This window comes from Hydra vulgaris, chromosome 04, assembly GCF_038396675.1.
Source record: "Hydra vulgaris chromosome 04, alternate assembly HydraT2T_AEP".
Lineage (NCBI taxonomy): Eukaryota > Metazoa > Cnidaria > Hydrozoa > Anthoathecata > Hydridae > Hydra > Hydra vulgaris.
This window is the reverse complement of record NC_088923.1, coordinates 14,599,017-14,620,000: the sequence shown is the minus strand read 5'-3', so window position 1 is coordinate 14,620,000 and position 20,984 is coordinate 14,599,017. Positions and strand designations below refer to the sequence as shown.

The following is a 20,984-nucleotide window of genomic DNA, read 5'->3' as shown; positions in this document are numbered from 1 at the left end:
AATAAAAAGAGACAAACAACGGCTTAATTTTTCAATAGCATAAAACAATTTCTTTTAGTATTAAGTATTCAGTTTAAATTTTTTCAATATTGTATAAAATTTGTTTTGATATTTAAAGATAATTAAACATTAGATTAATTGGATATTATCTATATTATATATATATATATATATATATATATATATATATATATATATATATATATATATATATATATATATATACATATATATATATATATACATATATATATATATATATATATATATATATATATATATATATATATATATATATATATATATTTATTTATATATATTATATAGTTAGCGTTTTAAGAATTTGCAGCAAAATATAGCTATAAGAAACTACAGAGAATACAGCAATATTTTATCAATGCACAGGAAAGCAAGAAAACTAATTGCTATTTATTTGTAAAAAGTTTTTTTAATTTTTTAACAAGTTTTTCATCTAAAAAAATTATATTCTTTAATACTAATATTAAGATATAAAAAGTTTAGTTGTTTTCACTAACCCCATTGAAATAGTCTGAAAACTTATTAATATATAGTATATAACAAATATATATATTAATAAATATATAACAAATAATATATTTTACTAATAAATAGCAATTTATTTTCTTATTTTCCCATTATATTTTCTATTATCTTATTTAGAAAAATGTCAAATATAGTAAAAACATTTTTAAAAGCAAAAAGATTTTGCTTTTATAAATGTTTTAAATAAAATTTTAACAAAATAATTTTGCTAAAATTTTTCGTTACAAATTTGTTTCTTTTTTATAGTATTGGTTTTTTTTTTCTCAGTAGGTAAGTTTAGCTTTTTGCAGCGAATTATTGAAGCTGTTTAAAAGTTAAAAGATATGATCTGCCATGGTCAGTCTGTCTAAAAAAAATTACTTTAAACGTGAGCGAACAAGGCGTGCAACTGCACATGCTTCCTGGGAAGGCTTATATATATATATTTTATTTTAATGTTAATTCTCCTCTTTAAGGCCAAGAGGCCTCTACAGATGAGGAGACTACCTAATTGTGGTTATAACCCTCTCTTTACTCCAGGGTTAAAGATACCTCTAGGCTTGATAGGCTATAGTCTAGGGCTGCAAATTTTTTGGAGCGGCAAATTTCTGTAAACATTTTTTTTTATTTAATAAAAAGCGTAGCTGGAATTCAGAACTTATACAACAAACTCGTACAACTTGTAGGCATAGTATGCAAGAAAAAGAAAAATTTTAAATAATTAGAGTGCTTATTAAACAAAATAATCTGAATTAATTTCTAAATGTAGGCACAAAAATAAGTTTCTTCTAAAAAACTATAAAAGTAAATGAGCTTAAATAATAGTTGTATTAAATCCCCCATTTGAAAAATATTTTTTAAAAAAAGCATAAGTAATCATTTCTAAAGAATTCTTTTTATAACCGTGTCAGCAAATTCCACAAATGTGTGAAAATTTACAGTAGTTAAGACATTTACGAATTCCTCCAATTTAATTTTTGGTATAAATTGAAGTTTTATTAGTTTGATCATTCATTCTGATGAGTCTTTATTGATGAAAGACAGTGTTAAATAAAAAAAAATTTTGTTAAGTGATTTTCTACTAATTTATAATTGCTCTGTTCTTTTAAGAACATTGAGCACTCTATTTTGTAGAATACATTTTAAAGTTGTTTAAATATATGTATATATATATATATATATATATATATATATATATATATATATATATATATATATATATATATATATATATATATATATATATATATATATATATATATATGTATATATATATATATATATGTATATATATATATATATATATATATATATATATATATATATATATATATATTTATATATATATATATATATATATATATATATATATATATATATATATATGTATGTCAAGCAAAATTTTCTCCATTTAAAAAAAATTTAAATAGCAAATAAAAATTAGCTTTTAAAATTGCGCACATCAGCCTAAAAATGACCATCCAGCCAGTGCTTTATTGCGCTGGCATTAAATTTCAAATGAATAAGTCTAATAAAAATATACATATAAATACATATTTATATATATATATATATATATATATATATATATATTTATATATATATATATATATATATATATATTTATATATATATATATATTTATATATATATATATATATTTATATATATATATATATATATATATATATTTATATATATATATATATATATATATATATATATATATATATATATATATATATATATATATATATATATATATATATGTGGTAATAGTGTAGTGGTAGAGCGCTCCCTTCATAAGAGAGAGGTTCCCCAGCAGGCATTTGTTTTTAAAAGTTATGTTCTAAATGTATTTTAAATGTCTTTTAAATGTTTTCTAAACATTCTTTCATAAAGAACATTTAAAAATTGTTTAAAAGACATTTAGAACGTAACATATATATATATATATATATATATATATATATATATATATATATATATATATATATATATATATATATATATATATATATATATATATATATATATATATATATATATAGTATATATATATATATGTATATATATATATATATATATATATATATATATATATATATATATATATATATATATATATATATATATATATATATATATATATATATATATATATATGTTTGTATATATATATATAAAAGAATAAATAAACAAGATTTCTTCATTTCTAGCAACATTTGGGTTATCATCTTTGGTTTCATATTGGTTTTTTTATGTATATAAATAAATTTATTTAAAATTCATAAGGTTGTTTAGAACAGGCAGCAAATCTTGAATAAGATATTTTTTCTGTGACATCTTTGGGTTTGCAGTGGTTAATAAATTTTAACCCAGTCAAAATTCAGTTGTTTATTGTTTATTTCTTTGGCTTTCTGTTTACTCCATTTTTACAATAGTTTGTAATCATTTTTACAATAGTATTGTAAAGATGATTAGGAGTACAGTAGTATTGTTGCTTGTTGATATTTCTATTGTAATGTATACTCATAATGAGTTTGTTTACCTTGTGTTTTCTTTGATTATATTTGACTTCTCATGGAAATCTAATTTGTGACAAAATTAGCATATGGTTGCCTCTCTGCATTGTCTCCACCATTTTTTTTTTTTACCTCAGATTTCATTATGTAATTGTCATATTTAGGCTTACTCTTCTTTTTTTAAAAGCATCCAAAAATGCATTGTAAATGTAGTTTGACTTGCTTTAGCAGCAAAGTTTGAGCTTTTGTCTTCATAATCATAAGGTTACTTTTTCTTTTCTTTTTTACAAATACTACTCGAGCAAGCTATTTTCTTTTGTTCCATCTACCAGAATAAAATCATTTATCTTCATTCTTAAGTTTTAATCCTTTTACTGTAAATGTTCCTTCATACTCAAAAGATATTCATCTTGTTATTTACCTTCACGATCTTAAGAATGAAAGGCTTTAGAGTTCTCTCTTGTCTTTGTTTCCTTGACTCAGTTTAAAATTTTTATTGGTTGCTGTCGTGTTAAAATTAAATTATAAAAAAAATCAAATCTAATTTTTTTTAATGAAAATTTTTATGAAAAAATGTTTATAGGATCACCATAAATTTACAATTGCATCACTTAATCTCATCTTGGCTTAAGATAAATCTATTGTGTAATAAATAAGGTCATTAATTTAAAATTTTTATTAAGAAGGGTACTTAACTAATGGTGTTCTTGTTATATGGAAGGAAACAAATCTACTACAATGGTATTACAAAGTCTAATTTAAATTTTTCTAAAAGGTTTTTATCAATTGTTTCAATATGTACAAAAAATTCAATTTCATCCATGGACAGGCCAGCAAAACATTACCAACATATGTAGTTATGTATATATATTTCCATGTCAGCAAAACAAATCTTATAAGTGACTTTACAGGTTATTGTAATCTTATTTTGAAGCAAGATGTTTAGGAATATTTTATTTTACACTATTTTCATTATGTTTTTTTTTTCTCCTACTTTTTCTTATCTAGTTTACTCCCAGCAAGGTTGCAAACAACTGCTGTTAAGTTGGGAGTTGGAAAACAATAAATAGAGAATAATATCAAGAAAACAGTTGACAGAAGACTTAAAATGTTGTAGGTTGTATGAGTTAGGAAAACATAAAGATGGAAGAAAGTTTTAAAGGGCGTGAGTGATATGATAGCTCATTTGAGCAGTGACCATTACAGTATTTGTAAAAAAGAGAAGTAGGTGCAACTTTATGACGATGGGAGAGAGGCTTAAGCTTGCAGATGAAGTAGGTCCAACTACATATACAATACAATTTCGGACCTTGTCCAGAAGAGAAAGACTGTCATTAGAAGAACCAACTTAAATATGACAACAGTATTCCATACAGGGACAAATAAGAGATTTGTTAGTTTGCAGTAAATAATTGAGTTTGGTAAGAGTTAAAGCTCACAAGCCTCAGCAAGCCCTAATCTTGCAGAAGCTTGCAAGCGCTAAGCTGCTACAGGAGAGAAATTTTAGATTCAATATTTTCTAAGTGAACAAAAAGGGAAGATATTTTGTCGGAACAGGAGTATCAAGTTAAGTTGTTAGCAAATGGAGCTATGAGTCATCAACAAATAAAAACTTTAAAATAAAGATAGTCAAGAAGATTATTAATGCAGAAACAAAAACGAAATAGTACGAACCATACGAAACAATACGAGCGAAAACAATACGAACAATACAAACAAAACACAATATGAACCAGGAACAGAACCTTGAGTTACCAGAAGTTACTAGAAATGAAGAAGAGTGTTAGCCTTTGATACTGCAATTAAAAAAATGATTAGATAATCTCAAAAATTTTACTAGATTCACCGTATGAAGCATGTTTATGGAGAAGACCAGCATGTTTACGGAGAAGACCAGCATGTTAAACTTTATTGAAAGCTTTAGATATGTCAAAAGCAATAGCCCTTGTCTCGCCTCCTCCATCTGCTATACAATAGAATCTTTCAGTCGCCACAGTTATCAAGTCAGCTGTAGAACTAGAAGATTAAAAACCATTATGATTGTCAGAGAGTAAATTATTAGACTTAAGGTGGGATGTTAGAACTTTGTTGACAAAGGTTCAAAGCCCTTGCTATTAATAGAGAGAATACTGTTTGGCCAATAGTTGGAGGGTCAGAATTTTCTACAGAGCTTTTCAAAATTTGACCACATATGTCATTTTCCAACAGGCAGGAAAACAAAATTCAGTCAATCACTTTTTAAATAGTTTAGAGAGAATTAAGGATAGTTCTATAGAACATTTTTGTAAGACTCTTGTAAGACAGGAATGTTGTCTAGACCACAAGCCATAGAAAAGTTTAATTGAGAAATGACTGTATCAACAGTAAACTGAGTGATTTGGGCGCCTAACAATAGATTAATCTGTTTAACTGGAAAGGCAGAAAGAGTATGGCCATTAGATTCAAGAATTGAATTAAAAGTAAAATTCTTTGCAAATAGTTTTGCTTTATCCTTGGGAGAGATGGAATGTTCAACTTACCTTTGTTAATGGTGTTGTTAAAGTCTCTAGAGCCTAACTTCTGAAATAAGATATGAGGTTTAGTAAATTTGGAATAATGGAGCTTTGTATCAGATAATAGCTTTTTAAATCGATTTCTTGCAATAAAAGGCGTTTGTTCCTAAGAAAGTTGTTCTTATGAAAAAGATAAAAAACAGCTGATTGCGATTAGATATAGCAGGTGAAAACCATGGAGTAAAATGAGACTCGACTTGAAGCCAATGTTAAGGAATAAAATTTATTAGTGATGATATGATATGCACACTAACCATACCTAATAAACATGTCTAACATACTGACCTGGTCTAACATACCTGATAAGCAAGCCTCAATAAAAATTAAACTTTTTTTTTTGTAGTTGGTTTTATGACTGACAGTGTTAAATATTGACCATGATTTAGAAGACTCTGCATTGGTTTATTATTAAATTTTAAATACCTTATCTATAGTTCTTAATTATTTAAATTATTTAATAACTATCTTACAAGTTTAGGTAATAATTGAATCCCAAATTTGTTCACATGGTTATGATCCAAAAACATCAATGATACAAGCAGCAGCCCGAGAGGTAAACATTTTATTGATATTTTGTTAACAATTGAATAAGAATCTTTTATTCTATGGTCGAAACATGTATTTTATATTGATAATTTTATATTGATAAATTAAATGTTTTCAACAAATTTAAAAAATTTATCTTGTTCATAGAAATTGTTATTTACATATTTTATAAAACGATTTTATTTTATTAACCAAATGCCCCTTTTTTATATATGTGTATATAAAACAAGGTTATGGGCGATTCCATGTGAAAACATCCAGGGCATGCAACCCTAAGTCTCAGATTTTGTTGATTTTTACACCACTCAAAGATTTTAACAAGTTACGAGCATTTCCAAAATTTTTTCATCTAATTCCAAAGGATTTCAAAGATATGACTCTTCAAACTTTGCCTTAAACCAACAAAAATCAGCCATTTTGAAAAATGGTTTTGGTCATTGTTTCTGTTCTGTGTGCAAGGGAAAGCTGAAAATGTGTGCACTTACATATTTTGAAGCAAGGAACCCAATAAAACAACTTAAAATAATAAAAAATAAACAGTTTTACATGTTGTCCTGAATAGTTTAGTTAAAGTTATTACAAAGAATTGGAGAGTGGTCTTTTCTTAAACAGATAAAAAAACATGGTCAAGTTTACTTAAATTTGTTACTTAAAAAAAAGGAATTATGAAAATTGAAAGGGAAAAAATGGTGTTACTTTTAAGTGTTTAATACACAGCAGTTGATGTTTAATGATTTTCAAAAAAATTTTCCACCTGTTTATAAAGATCCCCTCCTCCAGTTTGTTAAATTTTACTAAATTTCAGTTATTATTTTCTAATTTTTGAGATCTGTTTAGGTCTTAAAAATTACAAAAATATCAACTTACCTATATGAAGAAAAAAAATTTTACTCACCTGTTTGTTAAGACTAACTCCCCCTCCCCCTTCTCCCCACCCCTCCTTTTCTTATCTCCCCCATTTATTATATTTGAATAAAAATTCTCATTCATCCTTTTATCCTTATCCCATATTGTGTTAAGCAATTGAGAGTACCTTGACAATAATGAAAGTGAAACATATCAAGTTGTTTGTTTACTTGTTGCTTACTTGCTTTTTCTGTTTACTTGGTAACTTAAAAAATTCTGATCCTTAATTTCAAAAGTTTATTAAAATGTTAATGTGGGTGATTTGAGTTAAAAAATGCAGATGTATAGGCTCTTTTTTTTTTTAAAGTTATAAATTTTTTTTTTTTTTATTTGTCTTGAATAATTTAGTTACAATTATATGAATTGGATTGTGGTCTTTCCCAGAGTTGTTAAGAAGGACAAAAGTAGCAAGGCCAAGCCCAAATGTTACAAGGCCAAGAGCAAGAGCAAGGCTAAAAATTACAAGGACAAGGCCAAGAGTTTTAAGGTCAAGGCCAAGAATAAGAGCTTCAAGGCCAAGGCCTACGAAAACATTTTCAAGACCAAAGACTTAAATTTTTGCCTTACATTAAGGCCAATTATTAACAAAACTGTAAGTAACAATTGCTATGACAATAAAACCAAATGTTTAAAAAAAAAACCAAGGTTATGTGCAGAATTCAACTAAGTCAATAAGAGAGTATACTTGTAGATATATATGAAGGCTGAAAACAAAAATACATAAAAATAAAGAATGAAAACTTTTAATTCTTTAGTTTTATATTTTTTATTTTGAAGGCCAAGGCCAATTTTTTCAAAGCCAAAGCCAACAGTTTCAAGGCCAAGGCCTTAATTTTTGTCCTTAAAGCAAGGCTGAGACAAAGGCCAAGGACTAACAACTCTGGTCTTTCCTAAAACAGAAATAAAAAACATTGTCAAATGTATATCATTAGTATATAAATTTAATGAGGAAATTTAGAATCATAATCTAACTTTTTTATTTAAAGAATTCTCAGAATTTTATTAAATTTTTATTACTAAACTAAACAAGTTTTACTAAATTACCAATAAATAAATAAACAAGTTTTACTTACTAAATTAAATGTTATGGATAATAAACATTTGGTTCTTTATTGACCAGTGGCCAACATTTGGATGAGACAACTATTGGTAAAAAACATCAATATTTAATAAAGTTTTTTACTATAAATTTCTGCATTTTATTATTTTATCACTTTCTACATTATACGTGCCACAACGTGTTTTATATGATGGAGCATTTATTATTTTATTCAATTTAGCATTTAATAGTTCATGAAATTGAGCCTAAAACGTAATTCATATTCAGAATGTAATAATCATTAGAATATGATAACAGATATAAACAACCTACCTTTGTTTTTTACCTAAAAATATTTTAAAGAAAATAGTTCTCACAGCAATAGGCAAGGGACTTCCAGTTAGGTAATGTACTGCCAAAGTGGTAAGTGTTATTGGTAATTCATGAGTTGATGTTTCTAGTTTTGCTCTATCTTTTCCAATTGGATTTAGAGTTGTGAAGGAAGTAATAAAAATAAAGGAAGAGAAATGATTATAAAACATACTGGTCACATAATCAAACAAAATTTAGCCTAATAAATTTGTTAAACTCTTTTAATCAATAGACAAATCAAGTTTTTCTTCATATGTAATAAATTAGGAGAGATAGGAAAGGAAGGAGGAGGAGGAAGAGGATATTAATAAACAAGGTAGGAATTTTTATTTTTATTTCTATAAGTGAGTTTATATTTTCTAATTTTTATGACCTGAATGGTCTCAGAAATTAGAAAATAATAAATAAAAATTATTTTTGTTTTTAGTTTTGAGATACAGTTTCTTTGTTCACAACAAGTAAAATCAGGGATGTGGATTCCCCAAAAAACTCCGGCTTTATATCTCTTTTTTTTCCTGGTCTTTGGTGTCCAGAAGCTCTAAACATTTTGGTTGACTTATGATCTGCAAAAAGAAAAAAATTCATAAGATTCAACTTGGAAGTTGTTGCTTTTAGGACTGGAGTCTTTGCTGGTATTATACCTAAAGTTTGCAGGTTCAAAAACTAAAAGTCTTTTTCCCATTAGTAGTCCATGATATTTTTAGAGCTCCTGGATACTAAAAACTAGGAAGTAATCTTTTTGTGACAAACCGTAGTAATAATATATGTGGGTAATAATGATAATAGGTGGGTAATAATAATATAATATAATAGTAATATAATAATTGGTAATAATAATAGTAATAGGTGGGTCTTAATAGGGTGGGTTTAATCAGCAGTTGATGTTTATATTAAACATCAACTGCTGTGTCTAATACACAGCACTTAAGAGTTTCACCTTTTTTTTCCTTTCATTTTTCATAATTTTTAAGTAACAAGTTTAAGTAATTTTTTTTTTTTCTGTTTAAAAAAAGGCTACTTTTCCAATTCTTTGTAATAACTTATACTAAACTGTTCAGGACATCTGAAAAAAAAAAAAAAAATCGAAATTCATTTTTGTAACTAAACTTGCCCCAGTAAAATTGTTATAAATGTCAAAATTACAGGTGTTATGTTTATTTTTTAATATTTTAAGTTGTTTTATTGGGTTCCTTGCCCCAAAATATGTAAGTGTACACATTTTCAGCTTTCCCCTGCACACAGAACAGAAACAATGATCAAAACCATTTTTCAAAATGGTAGATTTTTGTTAGTTCAAGGCAAATTTTAAAGAGTCATATCTTTGAAACCCTTTGGAATTAGATGATAAAATTTTGGAAATGTTCAAAACTTGCTAAAATTTTTGAGTGGTGTAAAAATATATATATCAACCCTCGGAATTAGGGTCAGCATTTGACAATGCCGACCTAACTGCTGACCTAGAAGTCTTTGAGGTCAGCAAAAAATCCCTGACCTCATTCCTATGTTTTATGGTAACCCCTGTGTGTCAAATTTTTTTTGCTAACCTGATGCGGATCTCTAAAAGTTTGAGGTCAGCAATTTATTGCCGGCCTCATTTTTCCTAATTCCATGAGTTGATATATATATATATTCTTCTTTCTTTTTCTTTTGTCATTCCCCTTTTAGGGGTCGCTACAGCGAATCAAACTCCTCCATCTAGCCCTGTCATGAGTGTCCTCCACTGACACACCAGCCACTCTCATATCTTCCACCACTGCATCCATAAATATATAAAAAAAAAAATATATATATATATAAATATATATATATATATATATAAATATATATATATATAAATATATATATATATATATATATAAATGTATATATATATAAATATATATATATATATATATATATATATATATATATATATATATATATATATATATATATATTTTGTCTTAACATCTTGACCACACAATTTGTAAAATGATTTATCTAACAAAAAGAAAATCTTAAATGAAAAAAAAAAATCTAAGCTCAAAAAACTGAAATTTAAAAAAGAAAATATATTTATATTACGTTTTTCAAAAGTTACTATACTATGTGAAATGCTTTGTAAATTATTAAATAAATAAATTATTACCTAAATATATTAAATACATAAATTATGTAATTGTTAAATGCTTACTTAAATATATAATAAAAATAAAAAATTATTAAATACATAAATTACTATGCAAATATATTAAATACATAAATTATTAAGTTTAATTTACTTTATTAAATAAAACAAATTAATTATGTTTACAATAAACCTATTTTATTTAAATTATTAAAGAATATTATACAAAATTACATTTAAATAAATATGTATTTTTTTTATGAGTCTTTTCAAACTTTTTCTAGGATTAACTTTGTAAACACTATTAGTAGCAAAAATTTTTTGCACGAAAACAAACGTTATGTAACAACACAAATTTAATAGTGTAATAAAAAGTACTGGTTTCTATAAGCATTAAAATAACTATGATGATAAAATTTTTATAAAATAAGTTTAAAAGGGGTTTTAAAAGCTAAAATAATTGTTTAGAATTTATAAAAACCATCAGAAAAAAATACTAAACTATAAATTCAAATTATTAACTAGTTGCAGCATTTTAAAATAAATGATAAAAACTACGTAATTCAAAAAAATATAATGCTTTGGCTTCTTTTAAAAAATGAATTAACTCAAAAAAATGGCTTATTTTATTAACGTAGCCGTGTTTTTAACTTTAGTTTTGTTTTGTATAAAAAATAAAGTTTATATAATATTTTGAATTTGTTAATAATTTTGAAACAACTAAAATGATTAGAAAATAGATGCACATAAAATATGGGTTGGATAAAATGATCGAGAGATGTCGTTTTTTACTTGACAAGTGCTGGACAATGTCCGATGTCTGGTGCTTATTTCGAGCCCTGTATATATATATATATATATATATATATATATATATATATATATATATATATATATATATATATATACATATATATATATATATATATATATATATATATATATATATATATATATATATATATATAATTAAAAACGATAAAGAAAAAACTTTTATTATGGAACTTTAAGTTTCATACCTAACGGCAATCATCAGCCATATATTACAAAATTAAAAATTAAACGTTAAATTACAATTGCAATTACGGTGGCGTGACTTCTAATGATTCTATGGAAACAAAATTTTAACGTATATATAAATTTAGTATAACGTGACGTAAACGTGTTGTAAACCAACCAGGATCAATCTTCGGTATCAAAAGAGGAGGTATGGAACTTATTTTTGTGTCTTCACTTCAAGATTATGATGGCGCGGAGATTTGCAAATTAGTAGGGATTTTTATTTTGCATCAAATTTGGCAGTTTTATGATAAAAGCATTTTCGGTATATATCGAAATGATGGACTAGCTATGTTTAGAAATAAAAGTGGTCAGGAAATGGAAAGGATAAAGAAACATTTTGTACAAATTTTCAAAAATAACAATCTTCTTATCTCTATTAAATGTAATTTAAAAATAGTTAACTATCTCGATTTAACGCTAAACCTTAACGATGGTTCTTTTCAGCCATATCGCAAACCAGATAATATACTGAATTATATACATATTAGTTCTAACCATCCACCGAGTGTAATAAAAAGTATTCCTAAGACTATTGAATTAAGATTATCAGCAGCATCGTCGAGTGAATCGATTTTTAAAGAAAGTATTCCTCCTTATCAAGAAGCCTTGAAAAAATCAGGTTACAATTGCGAACTTGCATACCATCCAAATATAAAATCAACAATCGACAACCATAAAGCAAGATAATTTGGTATAATCCTCCTTTCAGTGCAAATGTTGTTACAAAAATAGGTAAATATTTTTTGAACCTCATTGACCATACCATCCAAATATAAAATCAACAAACGACAACCATAAAGCAAGATAACTTGGTATAATCCTCATCTTTCAGTGCAAATGTTGTTACAAAAATAGGTAAATGTTTTTTGAACCTCATTGACCTCCACTTTCCAGTTAACCACAGACTTCGTAAAATATTTGATAGAAACACAATCAAAATAAGTTATTCCTGCATGCCAAACATATAATCCATTATTAACTCTCACAATAAAAGCATTTTACATAGGGTGGCAAAAACTAATGAAATGAAATGCAACTGCATTGAAAAAACCAAATGTCCCATGAACAACCATTGCCTTTCTAACAACATTGTTTATCAGGCCACCATCTATTCAAATAATCCGGAATATAAAGAAAAAGTGTATTTTGGACTTAGCGAAACACCTTTTAAAGTTCGGTACACAAACCACTTAAAATCTTTTAATGCAGTTAGATACAAGAATGATACAGAGCTATCAAAAGAAGTATAGAAATTAAAAGAAAAAAACTTTACACCTTTTGTCAGATGGAGGATTGTTAAAAAATGAAAACCATACAACCCAACATCAAGAGTTTGTAACCTTTGTTTGAACAAGAAGTTCCAAATTTTGATGTATAAAGGAGAAAACCTACTAAATACAAGGAGCGAAATAATCTCGAAATGCAGGCACAAAAATAAGTTCCTTATCTCCTCTTTTGATACCGAAGATTGATCCTGGTTGGTTTACATCATGTTTATGTCACGTTATACTAAATTTATATATACGTTAAAATTTTGTTTCCATGGAGTCATTAGAACTCACGCCACCATAATTGTAATTGTAATTTAATGTTTAATTTTTAATTTTGTAATATATGGCTGATGATTGCCATTAGGCATGAAACTTAAAGTTCCATAATAAAAGTTTTTTCTTTATTGTTTTTAATTATAATTATAAATCGCTCTGTTTTGAAATTTATATATAACCAAAATAAATTTCCTAAATATTGAGCACTTTTCAACGAACAAGAGTTTTGTATTATTTTAATACAACACTAAATCAAATGATATATATATATATATATATATATATATATATATATATATATATATATTTATATATATATAAAGGGTGCGGAAAAAGTTCTTGTACAAAAATATAAACAGCAAAAGTTCCTGTACAAGACAAGAAAAAATTACATCTTAATTTAAAATAAAATAATAATAAAAAATACTAAAAGAATATGAAGGAATACACAAGAATACTAAAAACACACTATTGAAAATATTGAAAGAAAACACCATACAGATAATTTTTTAAAATTATACTTTTGTACGGGAACTTTTTCCACACCCTGTGTATATATATATATATATATATATATATATATATATATATATATATATATATATATATATATATATATATATATATATATATATATATATATATATATATATATATACATATATATATAAATATATATATATACACATATACATATACACACACATATATGTATGTATGTATATATATATATGTATATATATATATATATATGTATGTATATATGTATGTATATATATATGCATATGTATATGTATATATATATGTATATATATATGTATATATATTTGTATATATATTTGTATATGTATATATATATGTATATGTATATGCATATATATATATATATATATATATATATATATATATATATATATATATATATAAAACTATGAATTTCATGCACTTAAATGGTCCTTCCGGGGGCTTCAATACATACATCCACTATATTTTATTATGCATATGTATATGTATATACACTACCTTCCATTAAGTTTAATTGCATATAGCGAAAGGTTAGATTTATAATGAACTTTATAAAAGTTAGATTTCATAATGAAGTTAGACTTTTCTGGGATTTTAAAAAGGCAACAATTGCAAAAATAAATAATTTTATTTGATTAAATTATAGCTTACTCAACTTCAAGAATAATGATTAAATTAAATTGCATTTTCATCAATGTGACCATCTCTAGGTTTGATGATAGCCTGGCAAACACAAGGCGATCTGTTACACAGTAGTTGTAGATAATGGTCATTAACAGCATTCCAAATATTTTGAAATTATGTTCATAGGTTCTCAATCTCTGAGATGGCCACCTTGAAAATGTTGTTTAACTGTTGTAGTGCTGATTTCCGTTACATAGTTTTCATTGAAATCAGTGACAATTTCTGATGCTGTCCATTAATAATTTCACATGGAACTCATAAATATGTACTGGTCTTCCTTTCTTGCGTGTGGTGTATATATATATATATATATATATATATATATATATATATATATATATATATATATATATATATATATATATATATATATATATATATATATATATATATATATATATATATATACATATGTATGTATGTTTGTGTTCTCTCTGAACCTCTGGTGAGGTGTTATTTACCTTACCTTTATTTGGGATGGTGTCAGTGGATGTTGCATGGATTGTGTTTGGGATGGTGTCATGGATGTTGCCTGTTATTGCTTTTAGTGTGCATTGTTGAGACCAAATATTGAGCCCTAAGTTACAACTTTGAATTGGTTAGCAAGATTGATACAGCTGCATAGCTTATTGCTTGGGATGCTCTAGCTTTGAATGAGTCAATCTATCTTAACTTAAACCCTGCCTAAAGTAACCTAAAATATTAAACATAAAACCATAACTACTACCTAACTGTTTCAAAATATCTTTAATGAATACTTGTTGTCTTTTAAGTAATTTTCCATCAGTTGGATCTTACCTTTTGCAAAGTTCACCAGACTTACTTGCTCTTTGTGAGACTAATTTAAATTCAACTGTTCCTTCTTCAGATCTCAGTATTAATAGCTACTATCTTTTGATTTGCAAAGAGATTCCAATAGTGACATGCTTGGTTTGGGGTGTCCTTATGCATTAAGTTACTACCTATACTAAATATACTTTTTTGCTCAGATCATATTGGCTCACTTTACTTACTATTACCCTAAAGCTGACTGAATAATTTATCCTTATTGTCCTTGGGCTAATATTTTTACTCTCTCTTGAAAAATGCGCCTCCTATTTAGCATCATTGATCCAGGCAGGTATGGAAGCTTTTATTCTTTCTCATTGGTTCCAAGTCCATGGTTTTCACCTTCTAGTGCAGCTGCTATATCTAATTGTAATAATTTTTTTTTATCTTTTTGAAAAGAACAACTCTCTTAAGAACAAATATATTTTTTATTATAGCAAGAAATCATTGTAAAAAAACAGTCTGATATGAAGCTCCATTGTTCCCAGTTTGCTAAATAGATATCTTAGTTCGAAAGTTAGGCTCTAGAGTCTTGAGGAAAATCTTTAACAGCCTCATTAATAAATGAAAGTTAAACATTCCATCTCTAATTCACAGGTCTGCTCTTATTACCTCTCCCAAGGAAAAGGTAAAACTAATAATAAAGAACTTTTTCTTGTAATTAAGCTCTTAAATTTAACAGCCATACTCTTCCTACCATCCCAATTAAACAGGTGGACTCATTGTTATACTTCTAAATTACTTAGTCTTTCGTTGTTTAAGTAATTTTTTAATTAAACTCTTCTATGGCTTGTGGTCTAGACATTATTTTTGTCTTACAAAAGTATTCTCCAGAACTCTTCTTAATTCTCTCTAAACTATGTGATTTACTGAATCTTGTTTTCCTGCTTGCTGGAAAATGGCATCTGTGTTTTTAGATGCCATTTACCAGCAGGTTTTCATATTTAAACATTGTGGAGATTAATTTTGAAAACCTCTGGAGAACATTCTGACCCCTCTAACTATTGTCGAAACAGTCTTCTCTCTATAAATAGCAAGATCTTTGAGTCTTTGATCAACATATGTCTAACATCCCATCTTGAGTCTAATAAATTACTCTTACTCTTCAATCTTCAGTTCTTCAGCTGACTAGCTAACTGCTTATACTGAAAAATAAATGCATTAAATTAAGACAGCAAGGCAAGGCCTATTGCTCTAGACATCTAATGCTTTCAAAAAGTTTTAGCATGCTGGTCTTCTCGATAAGCTTCATATTCTGGAATAATTGTTAAGATTATCAAATCCCTGTTTTCTAACCTTTTTATTAAAGTTATCCTGGAAGACCATCATTTTTAGTAACTTTTAAGGTACCTAAAAAATGAAAAAAAAGTTCTTTTTGTCAAGGACAACCTCTATACTACGAATACAAAGAAAAGATTCAATAATCTTAAAGTTGTTACCTGATACACGGTTAGAAGAGAGCCTATGGAGAAGACTTTTTTTTGATAAAGTTTAGCAGCATGCTAAACTTTATCAAAAACTTTAGAATCTTTGAGATTGATAGCCTTCTATACTTCTTTTATATTTATATATTATTATATTATATATGCATAAAAAAATTCTCTTAGTTAATACATTTATCAAATCAGAACGAGAAAATTGAAATCCATATTAATGATCAAAAAGTAAGTTATTAGATTCAAGATGAGAGATTAAATGTTGATCATTGAATGCTGATCCAGCACCTTTCTTTCCTATTTACTTTGTGTATATAACTGACTGTATGTAAGCAATTACATACATACAAAAAAAAATTTTTTAAGATGCAACCTTTTGCAACCTTGTGCTGGAAAAAGGACATCTTAAAAAAAAAGTGTTAAACTTTTTTTTTTAAATGTTCTGCTTTGTTTTTTTGAAGAATTAGAGTCTTTGGCCATATTTAGAGCAAGTCTAGAACAGCCACAGAAACAGATGTGACAAGCATTTTTTGCTTGAAAAAATGACTGATAAAGAAAAAATACAAATCATCAATTGAATTGTTAATTTAGATAAATTATAAAGTTAAGATCTCTTTCAAGAAATTATTGTTGCCAGTTTAAATCCAGGAACTTTGATAAAATAAAAATGATAGGAAAATGAGTGAGTTATGAGAAACTTATGATCAAATAATACTACATAGCACAGTTTTTGTTATTGGCTGCAAAGTGTTATATTTCAACTTCTTGTGTCTAAAATCTATGGAAAAACCAATACATTCAACACAAACTTTGATTTTACAACCCAGCTTAAAATTATGTATTTATTTAGAAAAAATAAGGAAGTTATTATATTTGTCTATTATTCATACTTGTATCATAAATATGCAAAGTTAGTAAAATAAAAATAACCTTTTAGGTCTAAGTAAATAGGAAGTGGTAGAATCAGTACCTTCTGAAGATCTTTAAGTGGGTCTTTTTTGACATTGTTCTTCTTTTGCTCAGAGCGCTTGGGCAGTTGTAGCCAATACTTTCTGTGATAGCATCGTTATTATAACAGAGACAAAGGAAACAAGACTCATTAAGAATAAAATTGCTTTTAAGTCTTAAACCATCCTGTCTATAATAGTCTAACTATAAGGCAACATCTTGACATTTAGTGTATTGCTCTTTGAGATAAACAGAGCCATAAGTAAAGACATTTAGTTGTTTCCATTGCAAAGGAGCAAGATTTTGAGGCTCTGGATGAACTGTTTATGTTTTTATATTTTATATAAAGAGATTCGAATCAAATACTTAATTAAAGATTACCTTTCATTAAAAACTTTCATTAATCATGTTGTCTTGTTACAAATTTATTTTTGTTTTGGTATGAACCATTATTTTTTAAAATTGGAGCAAACCATTGGTTTTAAAATCAATTCTGATTTATGAATAATTTAAACCAATCAACTTTGATTACTGAATAATTAAAAAACTCTATTAAAATGTTTTTAATCGAAAAAATAAAAAAATATATATATTTTTATTTTGTAATATTTTTCACTTTTTATTTTCATTAACTTTTTCAAGATAAAAGAATACAATATTGTACATTAGTTTTTTTTTAGGGTGAGTACTTGCTTAGAACAGAAGATATACTTCAACTTATTCATGAGCAAGGTGATTCCATCGCATTGATATTATTTTCAGGTATATTTTTTATGAAAGTATGTTTAAGTATGTATTGTGTATATGTGTGTATACATTTATATATATTCTTTTCTATAGATATATATATATATATATATAGATATATATATATATATATATATATATATATATATATATATATATATATATATATATATATATATATATATTTGTGTGTGTGTGTGTGTATGTATTTATACATGTGTGTGTGTATATATATGTATATATATATATATATAAACAATCGATACTGCAATAAAAAGCATTTCAAAACTGGAATGCTCATCAATGTCAATCTATGGCAACTTCAACTTCAGTCACACAACATGCAAAGAACTTCACTTGGATGGAGCATCAGCAACAGTTGCCCACATGCAAAATGAGCATCAAAGTGATATGTTATTTCAACAATATCTAAACATGAATTTCCTTACACAAATGGTAATGTTCCATACTTATAGAAGAAATAGAGAAGAAGAGCCAAGAAGCACACTTGACTTACTTGTCACGGATGAACCAGACAGAATTATCGAACTTCATAAAGGCGACTTACTAGGTCACACACCAGTATGACACCGTATGACAGACAATAACAAAAAGAGGTATATATGGACTAGAGCAAACTATGATGCCATCTCAGCACGAATAATAGCCATCGATTGGACAAGTATCTTCAGTTCTTTTTCATCTAGTGATTACTATAAATTACTAATAAAAAAATTAATGCAATCAAAATCCACATACCTGGAACTACCTTACCTTTCAAGAGTAAAAAAGAACCATAGAACACCCCTGAAGTCGAAGTAGCTGTGAGGGAGAAGAGAGCACTATGGTGCAAATACTTAGCAGCCGAAAGATAGACACATGAAGAAATTTGTAACGAGCACAAAGCAGCATGTAAAAGACTCAGCAAGGTGGTGAAAGCAGCAACAGTTGACGGCGAGAGGGAGATTGCAGCATGTTTCAACCATGACCCAAAACAACTTTATAACCAAGTTAAGCATAAGCAAATGGAAAATGAAATGGTGAAATCCCTCGAAAACAATGCAGGAAAAATAAATACAAGTATCCAAGAAATTTCACATTTATTTGATAACTGTTTTCAGTCTGCATTTGTCGTTGAGCCTCTAGATCAAATGCCAAATTTCAGAGATCTAACCCAAGTAGAGTGCAATTTGAATAAAGCTACAATCACGCATGCAGCTGTACAGCAAAAGCTTGAAAAACTAATCAAAACAAAATATATATATAATAGCGAAATGACGGAATGCACCCTCATGATTTAACAATTGTGCTGCTGCAATCTCCGTACTATTAGCAATGATCTACCGCAAGTCTCTCTCCAAAGGCAAAGTACCCAATCTATGGAAACTGTCAATTATAACACCAATCTTCAAGACCAGTAGCAGAAGGAAGCGCTCATACTACCAATATCACTAACATCAGTACCATGCAAAATAATGGAGAGCTTCATTCATGACCGAATCATGAAGCACTGCTATAACAATGGTCTATTCTCAAAAGCTTAACACGGTTTTTACCTAAGCTAGGCTGTGTGTCTGATCTACTAGAAGCTCGCGACATTCTGACGGACGCAGTACATCATGGCTATGTCATAGATGTAATATAAACTGATTTTGCGAAAGCCTTCGACAAAGTTCTGACAAAAGACTTCGACAAAGATTTTCATAAACTAAAAGTTTACAGTTTATGCGGCTCACTGTTCAGGTGGATATCAAACTGGCTGGCTAACCGAAAGCAAAGGGTTGTTGTTGGAAAGCTGAATCTGAGTGGAAAGAGGTTACTAGTGGAGTGCCTCAGGGATCGGTGCTAGGATTGTTGCTCTTCATCCTCTACATAAATGACCTACCAGACAACATAGCTAATTACATCAAGATATATGCCGTCAACAGCAAACCAGGTACTTGTCGGCTTAAGAAATCCTTCAGAAGCAGAGGTCTCATACTTTGGAAAGTCCTTTACAAACCATATGTTAGACCACACCTTAAATTTGCTATCCAATTGTGGTTGCCACATCTGAAGGGAGACATCATGGCTCTTGAAAGCATTCAAAAGCATGCAACAAAGCTGATCACAGACATCAAACATAAATCATATGAAGAAAGGCTTACAGTTCTAGACCTAACCAAACTAGAAGATAGATGAATTAGAAATGATTTAATTCAGCAATATAAGATTGCGCATGGTGTTAAGAAAGTTGAATTGGTTGTGTCTTAAGTCCACGCGCAAACGCTTTCCCAGTATAACTTTCGTGGCAATAGCTTAAGACTTGCTAAGCCATTTGTCAAAAACTGTGTTGAAAGAGAAAAGTTCTTCACAAATCGCGTAGTCAACACATGGAATGCTTTACCATCAAGCGTTAACTCATTTTCAACCAACACATTCAAAAGTTGGTTAGATGCACTAACAGTATAAGTATAGACGCATTGTGTGTTCAATATTTATCAGCATGGAGGTGCCTGCTGCACCTCTTCATCAATATATTACAAACATTTTATTCTTCATGGACTAAAATTGTTACAAATATTATTGATTTCTGAATAAACAAAAAAAAAAAAGAAAAAGTGAAAAGTAAGTTTTA

General features: G+C 27.3%; 1 protein-coding gene across 1 annotated transcript in view; it reads left to right on the top strand.

Annotated features, from left to right (window-relative positions):
* Nucleotides 1-20,984, top strand: part of LOC100205580 (kynureninase) — a 79,097-nt gene that overhangs the window by 8,235 nt on the left and 49,878 nt on the right. Inside the window, exons 5-6 of the mRNA XM_065795530.1 lie at nt 6,099-6,173; nt 18,301-18,382. Of these exons, the coding sequence (XP_065651602.1) occupies nt 6,099-6,173; nt 18,301-18,382 (157 nt within the window). The remainder of the gene's footprint in view (nt 1-6,098; nt 6,174-18,300; nt 18,383-20,984) is intronic.